This window comes from Chionomys nivalis, chromosome 1, assembly GCF_950005125.1.
Source record: "Chionomys nivalis chromosome 1, mChiNiv1.1, whole genome shotgun sequence".
Classification (NCBI taxonomy): Eukaryota; Metazoa; Chordata; class Mammalia; order Rodentia; family Cricetidae; genus Chionomys; species Chionomys nivalis.
Window position 1 is genome coordinate 38005547 of NC_080086.1, and position 18958 is coordinate 38024504.

The window sequence follows — 18958 nt, forward strand, 5'->3', positions numbered from 1 at the left end:
ACTCAAGGCCAAATTTACAAATTGTGCACAGAAAGCCTTTCCTCCCAGGCTAGGGGAACACAGTTATATATATAATAACACAGTTATTATATAAATAAACCCATCCTTCAAGAGGCCTTTGAGACCCTTTGGCATCGTGTGTATCTGGTGCTAGAGGTGGACCAGGCTTCAGTCCATCCATACAGGATTACCATTGTGCACCGCCACCCCAGTGGCATTTCAGGGAAGGGCACCTGTCTTCTTTGGTCCCAGGAGAATGATTTCTTTTGTCCAACTGCTTCCTGAGAGCTCTTTAGGACTCCAAGAACTTTGTCCCCTTTCTGCTAGAACTTATCCTCACCACACTGAAAATAGATAAGTGCTTTTCTGTCTGGCTAGGGTTCAAGGATGCGGTTGCATGCCTGTGCTTCAGGGATCTTCAGGCAAGCAGAGCCTCTCTTCTCTGCCTTGTTTCTGCACAATATCTGCACAGTAAACAAGGAGGCTGCGAGCCTCTCACTGATGCTTTTGTTCAGATGAAGGCCAAGTTGGAGAACTTGGCTTAGGTCGTTCTTAGTAAATTCACAATGTGATGGAACCATGTGCAACACAGGACTACACAGGATGGGGCCTGTGGGAAAGAAGAGCCAGTGCTGGGAAAGTGACTGGCTGGCTTGCCCTGAAAGCCTCTCCCCTACAGGGAGAGAGCAGGCTGACCTCTGCAAGCCCAACACTTTCCTTCCCAGGTCTCCCAGTCAGGGGGTTGTCCAACAAATCCTTCCTCATCTAGCCATGGGGTAGAGCAGGCTTATTTGACCTGCTGGGATAGCACTACCCTCCCATTGTGTTTTAGAAAGGATAGGGGCTGAGGAGATGGCTTAGTGAGTAAAACACCCACTGCACAAGTGTGAGGATCTGAGTGCAAATCCCCAGAACCCATGGCATGTTAAAATGTTCCTGTCATCCCAGTTCTGTGTCTCTGGCGGCAGAGACAGCTTAGTTTCTGGAAGCTTGCAGGGCAGCTGGGCTGGCATATGTAGCAGCAAACATCAAACAAATTGAACATTAACACCTGAGGTTGTGGTCTGAGCCTCCCCTCCCGTGTGTGAGCATGAACTTGCACACCCACACCCACACCACATATACATAGATAGAAAACCAAAGTGATGACATTGACCCCTCATTTTACATATGGGAAAACTGGGGTCTCAGGTCAGGTCACTTATCACTTGAGTGTTCTGTAACCTTAGTCTGTCATTTGTGTGTGGCAGGTGCTGGGGCTGATACTGTCCCAAATCCAGTCTCAAAGCAAGAAGAGAACAGCTTTTGCCTCCTCCCATTGCTAAAGCTCAGGGAATCCCCATGCCACCTTGGCACGCTGTCATGTAGAACCTGGAGCAGGCCCTGGAAGACTCTGCCCCCAGGGAATCTTGGCACAGTGCTGTAATTGTGGCTTCAGGAAACACTGCCCTTGGCTCATTTAATTCTCTCCACATAATTAGAAGAGGGAGAAATGAAATGTCAGGAGGAAATACGCATTTAATTCATGTTAAAGAGCCTCGTTCATTTTTTAATCCTGGCCCTTTCTGTTCCTGCCTTGGTCCTTTGTCACCATAAATCAGTTGAAAAAATGATTTCAAAACAGAAAAGGACAGGGGAGTGGAGGAGCAGCCCTTCACATTTCGTCTTCCTCTGGCTCCAGCTAGGATTTTTAATTTTGAAGCCTGGCGAGGAGACAGAGGTAGCCTTTGGCCCACTGAGAAGCAGAATAATCTTAAATGGTGATAGACTTGGGGCGATGGGGCGGGTGTGTAAGATTTCCATCATTAACTACCTAAAAAATGAAGATTTCTCTCAGGGTTGGGGGGTGGGGAGAGCAGGCAATTTCAATTCCTCCTTAATGGAAATATGAGCAAAGTCATTCCAGAGCAAGGGCTTACATGAGCTCTCCTAAAAGAATGTGAAGTAAAAGGAAGAAATAAATAAAGAGAAGAGAAGAGGAGAGAGAGAGAGAGAGAACAGAAATGTGACTTCATTGAAATTTACTCTGAGAAAAAAAGGTCACTCTCCAAGGCTCGTACATCTCTGGGAGCATCAAGAGCTAAACCTAGACAGGAATAAGCTAGGTAGGTTATTCGCAAGCATCTATGAAATAAATCTGAGGGACCAACAGTGGGTAAGCTGACCTGGCTCTCTGGGATCGCCGCGGCCGGGTTGATCTGCCCCCTAGCGGACATATGTGGTGCTGCAGTTCTGGACTGTGGGAAAGCCGGCCACCTTCAGACAGCGCCGCGTGCTGACGCTGTCCGCGCACAGCCTGGCCACTGCTCGTTGCTTGCCTTTGGTCCGCATCCAGCCACCAGCAAAGCCACAGACTAGAGGACTGCAAAGACGCCGGGATCTGCTCGTGGTGGCACCGAGCGTGGCGCCGGCAGCTCTCCCATCCTGGGAGTAGAGCCCGCGCATCTCTGAGGCCATCCGCTGCGGTGCAACTTCCCCAGTGGCGAGGCAACTTTGGGCTAACCTGAAGGCTCTTTCCAGGTGGCTGGGTCCTGCGCACCGCACCTTGGGGACAGGATGGGCTAGTACCAGTGCGACCATCAGTTTCTGAGGGAAGGCTCGGGTGCCTTTCACACTTCTGGTTCCCCAAGGCGCTCAGGGTACTCCAAGGGACTAAAAAGTGACAGTTCGGACGACGACGCAGCAGAGCTTTGAGGCTGCTGGGTTAGGGGTTTCCTGTGAGAGGCGGCTACCCCAGGAGTTCCTCTCATAGCAGCCTTGCGTCCTGGGGTGCTAGGCTCGCAGGCAGGAGTCCCTCCCTCCGGGAGCCGGGGCTAAGTGTCTTGGATGTGAAGAAGATGAAGAAGGGTGTGCTTGAGCTGAGCTTTTGGGGAACCCCAGGAAGATGTACATGGAGTAAAGCTTACCAAGATAGGGGTTACCATGGGTGCCCATTAGGAGGTGGCTGTGTTACTGTCCTGAGGGGAGAGGTGTAGGTTTGGGGGCCTCCTGGGGGTATTGGGGCTAGGAGAGGGGTCCCTACTCTCGGAAAGCTGTTAATCGCGAGTCTCCTATCTCCGCAGGTAGAGCGCCTGACCCTTTCCCGGGACCCACGCTCAAGCGCATCTTCGGAGGCTCAAAGGAGGTCTGCATCTTGCAGAGACTCAAAGGAGATCCGACAAACCGGGATTTCCGCGGTGGTGGCTGAGCAGCCCAGTGGCTGGGCTTGCGTCCTGAGACCCAGGTAACTTCAGATTGCCAGGAAGGGGCCAGGCACGCCCCACACGCGTCCTAAGAGAAGAGCAAAGGTCTTCTCATTGCCCTCTCGGTTTGTTTCAGGGCGGAAGGAGGCAGATCAGTGCCCGGGTGCTCCCGAAGATACCTGGACGGCGCATTGGGCCCCGCCCCACGAGCCACGCTTTAAAGAGCAGCAAGGCCGGGCGCTCCCTCGCGGTCGCTGTCACGGTCATGGAGGGCACGCCCGCATCCAACTGGAGCGTCGAGTTGGACCTCGGGAGTGGAGTGCCGCCGGGGGTGGAGGGGAACCTCACAGCCGGGCCACCGCAGCGCAACGAGGCCCTGGCACGCGTGGAAGTGGCGGTGCTGTGCCTCATTCTGTTCCTGGCGCTGAGCGGCAACGCGTGCGTGCTGCTGGCGCTGCGCACCACACGCCACAAGCACTCGCGCCTCTTCTTTTTCATGAAGCACCTGAGCATCGCCGACTTGGTGGTGGCTGTGTTCCAGGTGCTCCCGCAGCTGCTGTGGGACATCACTTTCCGCTTCTACGGGCCCGACCTGCTCTGTCGTCTGGTCAAGTACTTGCAGGTGGTGGGCATGTTCGCTTCCACCTACCTGCTGCTGCTTATGTCGCTGGACCGCTGCCTGGCCATCTGCCAGCCGCTGCGCTCTCTGCGACGCCGAACCGACCGCCTGGCGGTGCTAGCGACATGGCTGGGCTGCCTGGTGGCCAGCGTGCCGCAGGTGCACATTTTCTCCCTGCGCGAAGTGGCGGACGGTGTTTTTGACTGCTGGGCTGTCTTCATCCAGCCTTGGGGACCCAAGGCCTACGTCACGTGGATCACGCTTGCCGTCTACATTGTGCCCGTCATAGTGTTGGCTGCCTGCTATGGCCTCATTAGCTTCAAGATCTGGCAGAACCTGCGACTCAAGACGGCAGCGGCGGCGGCCGAGGGGACTGAAGGATCTGCAGCCGGTGGAGCTGGGCGCGCGGCGCTGGCTCGGGTCAGTAGCGTCAAGCTCATCTCCAAGGCCAAGATCCGCACAGTGAAGATGACCTTCATCATTGTACTGGCCTTCATCGTGTGCTGGACGCCTTTCTTCTTCGTGCAGATGTGGAGCGTCTGGGATGTCAATGCACCCAAGGAAGGTAGTGCGGGTGGAGAGAGGAGGGTGGCAGGGGTAGGCCCTAGTTTTGCTCTCTGTATTTTCAAAGTTCTGGGGTCCTCCTGGGGTATGACCTGGTTTGACACCACCATCCCCTGGTCCATAAACTTTGAGGAGATAATTTCTCTGAGTCTCTCCAGGACTTAAAGGTTCTGCAGCATGGAAATACCCATGAAAGTACGAACTCTTGCCAGAATGCAGGCAAAATCCCCAGCACAGGCCTTGGACAACTTTCAGGGTGAAAATCCTTATTATGGAGGTGGAAACTGAGGCAGGGGATTGTCTTTCCCACAGAGAGACAGAATGGAGGTGGGTTTCCAACCCTGAGCACAGGCTGAGGTTCCTAATTTGAGTTCACTTTAAACGGAACTACTTTAAGTTTGGATATGGTCAACCCCAGGAAGGGACCGTTGGTCCTGTGAAAGCTGAAGATCGATCCAATGAAAGCTGAATGAGTCTCCCGAGACAAGCTCTAGAGCTTATCACCAGGCTGAGGCCATGGAGAGGCAAATACCTCAGAGGCTTGGGCAGGAACAGAGTTGGAAGTGCCCAGGACTGACTTGATTTTGGGAGAGAGGAAGGAAGCCAAGAGGACAATGCTCAGCCTTGACAGGCAGGCAGTGTGGTTGCCACACAGGAGGGAAGAGCCTTCCACCCCAGAGACCACTGGGGTTATAGGATAGTGCTCTGAATTTGTTAGCCACCTGGAGGAGGATCTGGGAAACAGCAGTCCCGGCTGTGGGCCTGTGGTTTGTGCTGGGCACCAGGTGCAACACCCAGACAGCTCCCCCCCCCCAACATCTCACAAGCCCCCGTGACTTATTTGGAAAGAGCAGAAGCCGTCATCATGTGTGGCCCTGCCTTACTCTCTTTTGAAGATTAGCACAGCCCACTTCTGTGCGGGTCTGGTCTTCACAGACCTGGCAGAAAGGACTTAGCTGCGCTAACCCTGGATAGTGCAAAATGATATTATGGATATAAACACCGCTGCTCCCAACACCAAATCCCTCTGCTCGGGAAGCTAGGCTCTCAGGGCAGGTGACCTGGAAAGCACAGACCCCTGTGTTCACAGGGCCCTCTGCTTTGCTCAGTAGTGGCCAGGACACTTGTCACTCAGCATTTACTGAGGGCCTGTGGTAGACGGGGTGAAGATGCTATGTGGACTCTGTCCATTGTGTGGCCTCTGTTCACATATTCCAAAAGCTCAGAAAAGGGAAGGCATGTCTACTGGGTCATACAGAAAGTTGGGGGGCAGGGCAGGAGCTCGGGAGGAGTTTCCTGAACCAGGGTTCTAAGGAAGTACCACAGCCAGGGAGCTGAGGGATGTGTGAGACTGAAGTGGTAGTTCCCAAATCAGGCCCCGGCCTAGCTGCTTCCTCAGCAGAACTGGAGGATTTTTAGCCTGTGTGGTACAGAGGGAACTCCAATGCCAATGGCTGCAGATGCTACATGGCACCCCTAAGGGCAAGCCTGGGGGATACCTGTTTTATTGGTAATTTTTCTTGTCTCTGGAACAAAAGCAGTTGAGACAATAAGGGTTGATTTTGGCTCACAATATGAGGAGGCTGGTCACATTGCATCCTCTGCGGAAGGCAGATGGAGAGGAATGCTGCTGCCCAGCTTGGAGTCTCCTCATCTGGTCCAGGTTCCACCCTATGGATGGTACCTCCCATGTTCAGGGTGGGTTGGCCCTCCCCATGTAAACCTGGAAACGTTACCCTCACAGACATGTCCACAGGTGTATCTCCTAAGTGACTAAATCTTGTCAAGTTGAAATTGAGAGTTGACATCCGGCTCTGTCTTAACTGGCTCTGAGATGCTGGGTCAGGGGTCCTTTTGTCCCTTGACCCACCGTGTCTACCTCTGAGGATGAGGCCATGTCAGTGCCTGTGGTGACCTTGGAGGGCCTGACTTTTCAGTAACCTAGCCCTAGGAAAAGCCGTGGGGAAGGTGGGCACAGGGACACCAGACAGCTTTTTCCCTTCTTGGCCCTGGAACACCTTCCAGCTTGATCTGCAGGTTATACATTGTGATCTGGTGGACAGTTCTCAGCTGTCTTGGCTTCTGGAGTAGGGTGATTGTGCACACTTCTGTGCTTTGGGTTTGTGTCGAGCTGTTTCCCTGGGTTCTGCTGCAAGTGACTTTAGTCCTCCAGGTCTCAAAGGTTTGATTAATGATATAAAAAAGATTTGCGGCACAGCCTTTCCAGTTTGACAGATGTCTGAGTGGGCTGGGGGCAGTGAGGAGGTAAAGGCAGTGTGGAGTTTCTGGATGCTTAGCCTGCAGCTTGGGAGGCCTTAGATTTGGGGAGCTAAGCCTACAGCCTGGACCACAGCATACTCTCTGCAGAGCCTGGGTTGGGGCTGGATCTGAAACCTGTTTGCTTTGACCCCACCCCCTGTTCTGGCAAGTTAGAAGCCAAGAGTACCCAAAGGCTCCTCCTGGTGCTGTTAAGGGGATTGTCCCCTAGGCTTCTTTAGGCCCTGCTGGCAGAAGTCCTTATGCACAGGAAGGAGCGAGTCCCTATCAGAGACCTGTTGCCACCCGTAGGACTGGGGCTTCTCCCAGCATCAGGACCATTTCTGTCTAAGCAACGGGGATGACAGCCATGATGGAACAAGACTCCCTTTCTGGGTATCAGTTTGGGTTAAGTGAGTTGTTAGACAAATGCTCACCTGTGTGTCCCCTGTGTGTACGGAACTCTCTAATTCTCACCAAACTCAGCATGTATGTGTGTCCAGCCTGAACACGAAGAGACTGATGCTCAGAGAGGCAACTCTTCAAGATCTGTGCTGAGTCAATAGTCGGGCCAGGATCTGACCCCATGTCATCTCCCACTGGACATGAACAGACTGAGTTGCTCCCCTGCACCCCACTGCACCCACTGAGGACAACCTCAGCATAAGGATTTCCTGGGCCCTTGACAAAATACTGGCTTGTGGGCCCCATGGAAGACCCACAGAGACAGAGGAGACACTGCCTTACTGGTTCCACCATGAGCATGACACGGTGCTCTCAGTACTTCAGGTCCCCCACCCCACCCCATTGCTTGGACTCCTAAAGCCTTGCACGGCCTCTGCGGCCTTAGCCCCAGCCCTCATTATCTGTATACCCCTTTTTCTTCTTGGCTAGAAGCGTGACTTTTCACCTCACCACTCTTGGTAGTTTGGGACAGATCATCTTGTGTGTATGTGATTATGTGTACAAATGTATACACTTGAGTATCTGCGTGTGTGTGTTGGTACATGTTTGTGTGTATGCACATGTGTTCATGTGGGTATGGGTGCATAAATGAAGGTGTGTTTGTGTGTGTGTTCATGTTGATATGTGTGTGTTTATTTGTGTGTTTATGTGGGTGTGGGCTTGTGGGTGAATGTCTGTACACGTGTATTCATGTGTTTGTATGTGTAAGTGTTGTGTGTTCATATGGGTGTTGTGTGATTTTGTTTGTCTTTGTGTATGTATGTGTGTTCATGTTGGTGTGGTGCATGCCTGTGTATGCCTTGTGTGTTTGCTTCTGTAGGTGTTGATTTGGGCATATATCTGTGTTTGTATGTTCATGTGTATGTGCATGCATTGTGTGTTTGCTTGTGTGGGTGTTGGTTCACTTGCGTGTGTGTATGCATGTGTATGTGTGTGTACATGCTATGTTCACGTGAGAGTGGTTATGCACATGTGTGTTCAGGTTCTCATACGCTTGTAAACATGTGTGTTTGGAAGTCAGAAGTCAACCTTATGCAGTGGCTCTGGTGCCTTCTCTTTGTTTTTTGAGACATTGTCTCTCACTGCCCTGAAACCCACTGATTCAACAAGGCTGCCTGGCCAGTGAGATCCCCCGTCTTTATCTCCATCTCCTCAGCAGTAGGGTTGCATGCATGTACCACAGTGCTGGCTTTTCAACATGGGTGCTAGAGATCTAACTCAGGTCCTCAGCTTCTAAGGCAAGCACTCTAACAGCTGAGCCATCTCTTCAGCCTAATATAGTGTCTACTTCTGAAAAATAAGAAGCAAATTTTAACAAGTACCGGGGCCTTAGGGAGCAGGTGAGAGGTGGGACTAGTTTTGAGAACAGGGGTAGCATGGTGGGCTGTGGCAGTGGGTGGCAGCTGGCTGGCCTGGGAAGCTGAGAAGCAGGGTAAAGGTGAAGGAGCGAGTGTCTTGCTTACCCATAGTGAGAAGGCTGGTGGGAGCGGGGAGGACCTAGCCCTGGTCTTGGAAGTATCGCAGCTGAACACTTGGTGAGGGACAGAGGAAGAGAGCAGAGCAGGTGTCTTCAGTGTCCTCTTCCTGGGCTGCTCCTGGGTCCTAGCCACTAGGATCAGCGACTTTCCTTTCAAGCCACGCATAGCCAGGAGGTGGCGCTTCTGGGACAGGCTTCTGTCCTCTTGGCCACACCTCACACCTGAACAATCCCTCTGGCGTGTTCTCTCTCTCCACTCACCTCACTATCCGAATGTGAACTTAATTTTCTCAGAGGGAACTGCATCTGGGTCACCCTGCGAGCAGGCCATGTCCTGTCATCTAACAGGGAGACTGTCTTTTTGCCTTTCCGATGTGCTAGAGGAGGCGGCCGGTTTATCAAGACTTCCTGTCTGCTAATTTCATGCTTCAATTCAGGTCAGTCTCTTATCGACCTCTTCCTATTTTCCAGTCTCTGCTTGCAACCAGGGACACAGACACAGACGGGACAGAGTCTCCAGCCAAGAAGTATAAAAAATACTGAGAACACGGTGGGATGATTCCACACTAGACGTATTCATTTGCCATGTAACGTGAATGTCTGTACGGGCGGTAGCTGATTCTGTTGCCCTGGGGGAGAACTCTGCAGGGTTTCTGAGAGGAAGCAGTGTTTGAGGTTTCTGAGGCCTGAATAGGAGCTTATTGTACGAAGAGGCAGGTTCACATTTCATAGTTGAAAGCATAGACAGTTGCTTTATTATTTCTCTGCATTCTTTCTCCATATGAGTTGGGGAAAGAATTTTAGCTGCACAAGATTCCCCGAGGCTCTGGTTAAAAGGCTGGTGTGACTGGGCATACCGGGGGCGGAGCCTCAGAGCCTGCATCTCTGGTATATAGACAGGTGATGCTAGGCAGTGCCCATGAAGCAGGCCGCCAGCTACGCTTTGAGTAGCAGAACTGTAAGACATAGTCTGTGCCCTAAGCCCGCCACGTGCCTCCCACATGCTTCCGTGATGAACTGTTCCTTGAGAATGGGTGATGTAGAATAGGCAGGAAGGCTGGCTTTTCTTCTTCAGCCCAGCACATCAGTTTCACATGTTGGCCAGATGTGACCAGAGCCTGAACAAAAGCCATTTTAACCTTGGTAACCTAGATGCTCTTCACAGCCCTGAAATGCATGGAGAGTTCTAGAAGGATCATAATGGTAAAAGCTCTGTCTTTGCAAAGATGCGTCCTGTGGCATATCCCGGGACTTCATCTTTATGTAACCATTTATGTATATATTTAGAAGGAACATTTTGAAAGGGCTTTTACAGCCTCCTGCCACACCCCACAAGTCTGTGTAGTAATAGGGGCTTCCCCCAGGTTCTCCATATTCTGGGGGAGGCCTTGCCCAGGAGTCTGGCTTCCTGGGTGGGAATTTTAGGAAGTGACTGGTGGATGTGAGTCAGAGGAGAGGAGCCATAAGCCTTCGTTTGCACTGTATGGGAATGCCTGGGTTGTCTCAGGAACAATACAGCCTGTAGGGGCTGTGGCCAGCTGCCTGCCAGCTGTCCCAGGCTAATTTGGGCCCTCAGCGCAGGGCATAGTGAGTGCCCGGAAGTCCAAAAGGGGAGGTTATAGGGGTGTGAGTAAAACTGGCCTGGTGGAGGTGGAACACCTGCTGTTGTGCCTCCACAGCCTTCTGCCTCCTGCCCTCCATGAATCACAACCCTGAGGCAAACGCGCAGGCAATTCTCCAGTCGGGCGCACGGTGCCCAGGACCAGACTCTGGCTAGGGATGTGTGGTTGCTTTGGCCCATGCCTCTACCTCGTTGGGAGCCCACACTTGCAGGTGTCCCCAGATCCTAGCCCATCCAGCCCCTCCCCAAATGCTGCCTCTCTCCTTTAGTTCAGAGCTGGTCATTTCACCCAGTCTGTGAATCCCTGTGCCCAGGAACCGGATGAGCTTACATGGGTTCCCAGTGCCAGCTTGGCTCTGGTAAGGATAAATGAACTGGATTCAGAGGATAAAGAGATGTTTGGCCACTTTCTCCCCAGGGTGGCTCCTGGGTAAGTGGATGGCCCAGTACTTCCTCTCATTGTCCCTTTCTGGCAGGGACCAGCCATACCAGGTTGATTGCCTGGGCACCTGCCAGGGCCGCTGCGCAAGGGGAGAGTGTGATTTTTATTTCAGGAGAGAGGAAGGCAGGATCTTATAGCTAGCTTTCCCAGCTCATCCTGTTTGCAGAAACCTACCCAGCTGGGCTAAAGACGTTGCTGGCAATGTAAGTTTCTCCAAATGGATTCTCTTGAGTCTCTCTCATGAGTACATCCAATCTGAGGGCTCTGTTTTTCTTTCTTTTCTTTTAATTTTTGAGACGTGTTAGAGGAAAGGAACTAAGGGCAGCCTCTTTAACTGACCTCTGATCAGAACCCTGACCATGGACTTAAGTACATGACAACAGCTGACCCCATCTTTTATTCTTTATCCATCAGCTGCAGCAACAAAAAGTCTTTTCACGCTAGCTTAAGACCCTCTCCATTCTCTCTCTTTCCTGTGCAACCTCAGAGGGCTGACAGGGCTTGGAGAGGACTGGGGGAGGGAGGGGTTAGACCTGGGGTTTTGGGAGGGTCCTGTATTCCAGACACCACTCTCCTCTAGGTAGCTTCTCCAGGCTCAGGTCTCCTTCTGTGAACTGTGCGTGTCTCTTCCCAGGTGACTTCTGTGTATACCTCCATCCTGACCTCTGGACCTCTCTTATCTCTGTTCTCACTTCACGATAGCTCTGTCTTCTGGGAAATGTGACAGGAGACCAGGCTTACAAGGAGCTTGCAATCTGGGATATCTCTGCAACAAAGATAGACGAAGGCTGGGTTCCTGACGTTAGAGCATCTTCACTAAAGCATTCACGAAATGTGGCAACTCCTTTTTCGGGGGGCGGCAGGAGCCCCACCCCTCAATGTGAGCCCTAAGCAGTCTGCACTCTGGCAGCTGAAGAGTGAGCTGAGTCCTGAATAGCTGAGACTTCAGCCTTCCCTTTTTGAAGAGGTGGGACCACAGCATCCTCTTCCTGAGTGGGTGGGACTGCAGCATCCTCTTCTTGTGGGGTGGGACCACAGTATCTTATAGCCTACTGCACTTGCCTAAAGGCAGAGATAGGTCAGTCAGTCTCCCTAAAGTGAAGATGTGTCAACCTTTTGGCTTCTTTGGGAAACACTGGACAGAGAAAAAATTGTCTTGGGTTACATGTTTAGATTTCAGTGACGTCCAATTCACAGCCTGTAGGTTTTTTTTTTTAAGATTTATTTATTTATTTATTGTGTATACAGTATTGTGTCTGCCTGCAGGCCAGAAGAAGGCACCAGATCTCATTACAGATGGTTGTGAGCCACCATGTGGATGCTGGGAACTGAACTCAGGACCTTTGGAAGAGCAGGCAATGCTCTTAACCGCTGAGCCATCTCTCCAGTCCCCAGCCCGCAGGTTTTGAAAACATACATTTATTTGACACTGAAACACGGTGTTGTCATTGGCAGAGTTCATACTTGGGTAGTGCACAGTCAAGCTTCAAAAATACTAGTGGGGTGCTTTAAGTATGTTTACGACTGCATTGGTCTGCATTCATAGCTTTTCTGGACTGCATATAATCTGCTGGCTGTAGGCCAGATGTCCCCGCAAGCTTTACACAACTAGTCTGTGTGTTGGGAAAGAAGATAAACATGAGGCAGGATCTCAGTGTGGGAGAGAGCCAAGGGGTGATGTGAGCCTGGTCCTCCAGGCTGCAAGGCTGGTAGGAAAGCGGAAGGCAGAGAGGACAGTTGCACACATGCCCAGGGCACTGAAAAAGGCACTGAGAGCCCAGGGTGCTTGTGTCCACTGTGAGTTATTTGATCAGTGGTAAAGTTGAGACCCCACCATCTCAAAGTGCTTACACCTACCAGAAGTTGACAAGCTTGTAGAGTCGTGTAGTTTCATCCTGCGGGCCTTTTAAGCCAGCACAAGTGTCTATGTGCCTGCTGGCCTTCTTGGCCCAAGAGCCACACTCTGGAACCAGTGAGTGACAGACACAGCCAGATGGCTGGGAAGCATTGAGAAGTTCGGTCATGGGGTCCTGCATCTTGGCCCCACCCAGGGTGCTTCACATTTTTAGACACACAAGCCCAGGGAACACAAGCATGCCTGTTTCCCACTCAGAAGGCTAACTCTGTTGGGGATTGCAAAAGTAACGTGTGTATGAAGTGCACCCCATCATTGCAGGAGGGATGGCGACGATGTGGAGGCTGCGCCTGCTGTTAAGGAACTTGAATTCTGAACCACACTTCTCTGTCAGACAAGCCAGTCTCACTACATTCTTGAGAGGAGAGCTTTGGCTTCCTATCTCATGAGGAAACTGAGGTACAAAGATGTTGAGTAACTTCCCCAAGAACACACAGCTCCAGAGGGAGCGAGGTCCTTGCCCAGATTTGTAGGACTCAGAAACAAAGGCACAATTTGATTCTGTTAACTGTAGTGTGGGGAGGGGCTTCTTTCTGTGGCCCACACGCCCTAAGTGCACTTGCTCTGGGGTCTGCATCCTCCTCCAGCACCTGAGTATCTACCTTTTAACACCTACCCCTCCTATTGGCTCTCCAAGGACGGCCCGAATCTTTTTTTCATATGGGATCAGATGACAAATACTTCAGGCTTTGGGATTCAAGGTCTTGTTTACGATTCTTCAGCTCTGCCCCTGAAAGCAGCCATGGAAAGCTGGTGAATAGATGGCCATGGATACATTCTAATAAAACTTTATTGATAACAGTGCAAGCAGACTTTAACCAATGATCCATAGTTTGCTGACTGTGGGTCCCCGCTTGTGGACACATCTGTCATTGGTGAGAAGGACAACGATCCCACTAGAGGTACTGAAGTTGTTTCCCAGGCACTCACCTCTAAGGACTCTGTATTTGTCCTAGAACAGAGGTATTCTCTGTGGTCCACACTGCCTGGGGGCATTTGCTCAGCCAGCCTTGACTCTGGGGCTGGATCTGCTAACAGGAGCCTGTTCAGACCCCAAGAATGAGAACCTGTTTTCAAAAGGAACCAACCAGTACTGCTCCTTTTGGGTGGGAAGGTATGGTGTGTGTGCCCTCGAGGGGGTCACCTACCTTCTCTAACACCCATTCCCTTCATCTGTAAACCAGCTTGCAGACTGCTCTGGGAACTGTACCTTCCTGGGGAGTCTTGGGCAGAGGTGCTGACACGGCCCACCTGCGTGGTCTTGCCCCTCTGGAAAAGCACCACGCCCTGGGCTGACAATGTGTCCATGCTTCCATCATTCTAAATGCAAAACCACGATGTCAGTCGCTTCAGGTGACCCACCAAGATTATGCGGGGAGAGGATCCATATCCAAAACACCTAGAACCAGAAGTCTTTCTCTGGATTTTGGTACATGTCCACCTATGCAATGGTCTGTCCTGGGGGTAGGACCTGAGTCTAACCATGAAATTCATACACACTACTTGTACACTGTACATATGCAGCCCACAGGGAATCAGGTATGGCACTTTCCAGCTGGGGAATCGTGTCAACACACAAATACTTTCTAACTTGAGAGCCCTTGAAAGGCCGGGTTTCCTCATCAGGTCTGCTCAGCTATACTCTGATCATACCCAGCAGGGTTCAGACTGGTGCCTTGGGGTCTGGCTATGAGATTCCCTCTCTCATCTCACCTCCATCTTCTCTGGGGCTGATGGTTTGTTTTTATTGTGTTTATTGATTTTTGCCTCTTTTATGATTTGGCCATAGTCTATTTTTAGGCTTGTGGGTGATTTTAACCTTAAGGCATCTCACCACTGTTTCTTGTCATTCTCTTTACCCAAACAGAAGCAAATAGAAAATCCTCTTTCATAAAGATAAGCAGTCTGATCATATTGGCTTTTCTCCCTCTGTTATTCTCTTTGTTACTGTTTGCATTTTAGGGATTAGATGTTCCGATTTGAATTTCTGAAAACATTTCTTTGGCAAGATTCATTTATTTTTAAATTTATTTATTCTTATTTATTTATTGTTTATTTGTTTATTGTAGTTTGCTTCTGTGCCAGTTGGCACACTAATGGACTGGGTCAGTTGCTCTTACATTTGACTGCTATTCAGAACCCCTGAGGGCCAGTTCTGCCATAGCTGAGTGTCTCCCAAGGGCCTGAGGACTTGTATTTCATCCACATTTTCAGGAGCTGCCATGCCCTGGGGTTGCCCTTCTAAGAACCACCCAGGCTTCCCAGCCACTACTCTTCCATGGCTGCTGGGACGACACTGGCAAGCCTCTGTTCTTCACACCCAGGTCCTGCCTCCCAGGGGGGGATCTCTTTTCCATGTTGAGCTCTTGACTTCTGGGGTGAGTTTTGGGAGTGTTTCCAAAAGGTAGAAAACCAGGGGGTTTGCCCAGCCCTCCCTGGGATCTTCCCTCACAAGTGACAGCCAGGCAGACAGTTTTGTCTTTCTGGGTGTCCAAAGAAGTCACCGAGTCATCTTTTGTCACACTCTTCATTATTCAGACTTAAGGGCAGTGAAAGAAACCTAGATTTTGCTTTTATTCTCTCTGCTCGAAAGTACCTAGGAGTTAGTTTGTCCCTTCATCCTGCTGTCGACAGAGTCCAGCGGGTGCCTGGCATGTGTTGACAGCCACCACGTCTTACTGGGCACACTCTTGTGAACTTGGTACTTTTTGAATCTTGCTGGCTTCCAGGCAGGTTGGAAGTTGTCATTGGCCCATGTAAAGATGGAGGAACTGAAGCCTCGGGGAGAGATGGGGATAAGATACAGTGATAGGTACCCGCTGAGCTATCCCTTTTACGTCGCTTGCCCACCCCTGCCTGTGTTCTTTGGTCTCAGAGTCACAGGCACTCGAGCATTTGTTGGGTGAAGGACGAAGGAGCAACCGGCTCTGAGGCATAGAGCTCCCGCTGAAGGAAGGGGGCCTTCAGTGCCTGGGGAGCTGGAGTTCAGAGAAAGGGCGAGGGAACTTTAGGGCCGTACTGAGCTCCAGTTAAATTGGGAAATGGGCCCTGAACAAGGCTGTGGAAGGACATACTGTACCTGTTTGGTACTTGGTCTTGTGATCCAGCCTGTGGTACCCGAGAGTGCTATTGCAGGGACAACCGTGGCTGAATCAGGAAGGTCTGAGATGATCCTAGCGTGACCCCTTGTTCTCCTTTCCTCCCGACCCCGCCCTGCAGCTTCTGCCTTCATCATTGCCATGCTCTTGGCCAGCCTCAACAGCTGCTGCAACCCCTGGATCTACATGCTGTTCACGGGCCACCTCTTTCACGAACTTGTGCAGCGCTTTCTCTGCTGCTCTGCCCTCTACCTGAAGGGCACCAGGCCCGGAGAGACGAGTGTCAGCAAGAAAAGCAACTCGTCCACCTTTGTCCTGAGTCGCCGCAGCTCCAGCCAGAGGAGCTGCTCTCAGCCATCTTCAGCGTGAGCCACCTGCCTGGCCCACCGCGCCTGCGGCGGGGGGTTATGCGGACTCCAGTCTGCCCCCTGGTGACCGTGCGTGGATTTGTATAAGGTGCCTATTGGTGTGTATCCCTCTACTCCTTGGGGTGGCTAGAGAGTGGGGGCATATTCTGACTTGGGGTGGGGAAATGTCTCTATGGGAGATGTCAGTCACTCAACCATCAGAGGGTCTTCTGGGTTCCCACATGTGCTTCTACTACCCCAACCAGAGTGCTCTCGGGTGGTGGGTGGGCTCTCCTGAACCTGGCTTTCATTCCATTATCTTTCTTACTTGTTTATCTTGGGATTTTTTTTTTTGTTTTGTTTTTGTTTTTGTTTTTCGAGATAGGGTTTCTCTGTGGCTTTGGAGCCTGTCCTGGAATTAGCTCTTGTAGACCAGGCTGGTCTCGAACTCACAGAAATTCACCTGCCTCTGCCTCACAAGTGCTGGGACTAAAGGCGTGCGCCACCACTGCCCGGCTGTTGGGATCTTGTAAAAGGCAGTGAGCCATGGATTGGTGACCAGTTATGTGAGAAAACCCAGTGGGCTGGGACAAGGCATGGGAAATGAAGCTTCAGATACAGAGTGGTGCTGATTTCCTTGTGACCCGAGTTGTGTGGACAGATCTTAGCATCCTCGGGGGCCAGAGTGTCCCAGGAAAACAATGGGGACAGGAGACTGAATCGTGAGGCCACCCGGCTCAGGAAGGCAACGAGAACACGGACTGAAGTGATGAAGAAGCTGATGCTTGGTGAACATTTGGGAAGGAAAAAGGAGAGAGTCATCCAGGACAGACAGGACTGGGGAGAACTGTTTGTACACGACACTGACCCACGCATGTGAGATCCTGAGGAACATTCATGCATGTGTGCGTGCACACATGTGCAAGTAGCCCCCCCCCCCCACTCTGGAGCTGACAGTTGAATAGCAAGGTTGCAGAGTCCCAGATCAGTGTACAAAAGCCATTCGTATTTCCTTACACTTCTGGTGAACTTAAGAGATCCTACCCATAAATGTGCCAGAATGAAGAAGGGAGGGCCAGCGTTAGCCGAGGAAATGTATGACTTCTGCCCTGAAAGCTGCAAACACCATGGAAGGAAATGAAAGGAGACTAAATAAACAGGGACACCTTGTGCTTATGGATCAGAGATGTAATATTGTTGGACAGATTTGATGTAATCCTCATCAAAATCTCAGCTGGCTTCAGCAGAAATTGATAACCTGATCCTAAAGTTCCCGAGGAAATGGGAATTGGGGTAGTTGAAATGCATTGGATTGTGTGGTGGGTGCACGATTTTGAGAACATATTAAAAGTCACTGAACCAGGGGCTGAGGAGATGACTCACTTAGAGAAGTACCTGCTGAGCAAGTCTGAGATGCCCCTCATCCAAGCAGGAGCCAGGCTCAGTGTGTTTGTAACCTCGGCCCTGGAGGGTGAAGACAGGCGCATCCCAGAGACTTGCTGGCCAGCCGGCCTAGGAGATTGATCATGTTCGGGTTCTCAAAATAAAAAAATTAAGGTAGAGAGTGGAGGAAGACATCTGAAGTTGACCTTTGGTCTCTACTTGTGGATATACAACAAACACACACTCACAGGCAAGCAGACAGACAGACAGACAGACAGACACACAAAACCACCGAACTAAATACATTTAAAAATGTGAAAAATAAGAGGTCCAAGAGCCGAGTTCTGGAAAAGTCAAAATGATGATGCATTTCTTGGTCTCTCTTCCTCGAGTGCTGGTTCTCCTGTGTCTCACAACCTCCAAGTGTCTGCGGGAGAGGCTGCTTTCTTCTGGCCAGTGAGAGTGGCGATCACCCCCATCTGGCTCTAACAAAGGCCCGAGGGGTGCTCTGCAGCACCGTGCCCTGTCTTCTTTAGAACAGGCAATTCCTCTGGAGTCTCAAAGGTATTGTTTACCCAGTAAGTATGATTTCAAATGTCCCCTCAGCCTTGAGGGCAGGACCCGACTGTCTCAGAAATACCTTCCGTCATTAATACAGGACACAACTGACTAGTGGCGTTCTGGCTGTGGCTGGTCGCTACGCACTCTGAAGTACCTTTGAAATACCCAGAACTGATTCTGGACTTCCTGAGAAATATCAAGGGTACTTTCCCAAAGCCTCGAATCTGTAGATCCACTTCACCACCTCCCCCCGTTTCTGAACACATTTTCGTCTGCCGCACTGCAATATTTGTCCAAACCCACACATATACCCATAGGCACACACGCACAGGTAAGTATGAGACAGCACAGTCTGGTGTTCAGAGAAGAGGGAGCCATGGGCTAAAGTGCCCATGTTCAGCATCCACAGTTTAAGGCACGCTTGTTGGCACCAGCTGGAGACAGGAGGCGATGCCATCTTTGGACTCAGGGGCATTGCACAGTGGCCCACCTCATGTATGTCACCACCAGCTAGTTCTTTGAGAAGCTGGCAGGATTCTGCTTTGGGGCATCTGTGCCTATGTTCTAGGCCACTCAGGTGGCCTGGGTGTGTACACATGGCAGCAGGGTGGGGGTCTGTTTGCATCTGTATCTTGAAGATGTCATTCGTCCCTGCTGTTCACTGAGTATTTGCCATTCTTAGAGCCAAGCAGGTGTCACCAGGGATCAAGGGGAAGTAATTCAGATATTCTGACCAGGGGCACCATGTTTGGACATCGAAACCTCCGGGGGGTACTGTGTCATTCTGTGTGAAAGCTCTAGCTGGTACCTTAGGTCTTGTTATGGTCCTGATACCTGTGTCTGTGACATAAATGACAACTGACTTCATCAGCAACATTGGATTGGCACTTGCTGTCCAATCTCACAGGAGAATATTTTCACCATTTCTTGTTACTTCCCCAACCAAAGCCTAGGATCTCCAGGGGTCTAAAACACTTCCCCAACCCTGTGTCCTACATCTTCCTTCCTCAGACTCCACACTTGACATC

General features: G+C 51.1%; 1 protein-coding gene across 1 annotated transcript; it reads left to right on the plus strand.

Moving 5' to 3' along the window:
* The first annotated feature begins 2398 nt into the window (after positions 1-2398).
* Oxtr (oxytocin receptor) lies at positions 2399-16402 on the plus strand. The gene is made up of 4 exons (XM_057776759.1): positions 2399-2520; positions 3063-3223; positions 3319-4366; positions 15761-16402. The coding sequence occupies exons 3-4, from the start codon at positions 3448-3450 to the stop codon at positions 16006-16008; spliced, it is 1167 nt and encodes a 388-aa protein (XP_057632742.1). The 5' UTR covers positions 2399-2520; positions 3063-3223; positions 3319-3447; the 3' UTR covers positions 16009-16402.
* The last annotated feature ends 2556 nt before the right edge of the window (positions 16403-18958 follow it).

What these genes read in the sequence shown, in the direction of transcription:
- Oxtr (XM_057776759.1), top strand. Translation starts at nt 3,448, where the DNA reads ATGGAGGGCACGCCCGCATCCAACTGGAGCGTCGAGTTGGACCTCGGG. An exon ending in TGTCAATGCACCCAAGGAAG is followed by an intron (nt 4,367 to 15,760) that starts GTAGTGCGGGTG and finishes CCCGCCCTGCAG; the next exon opens with CTTCTGCCTTCATCATTGCC.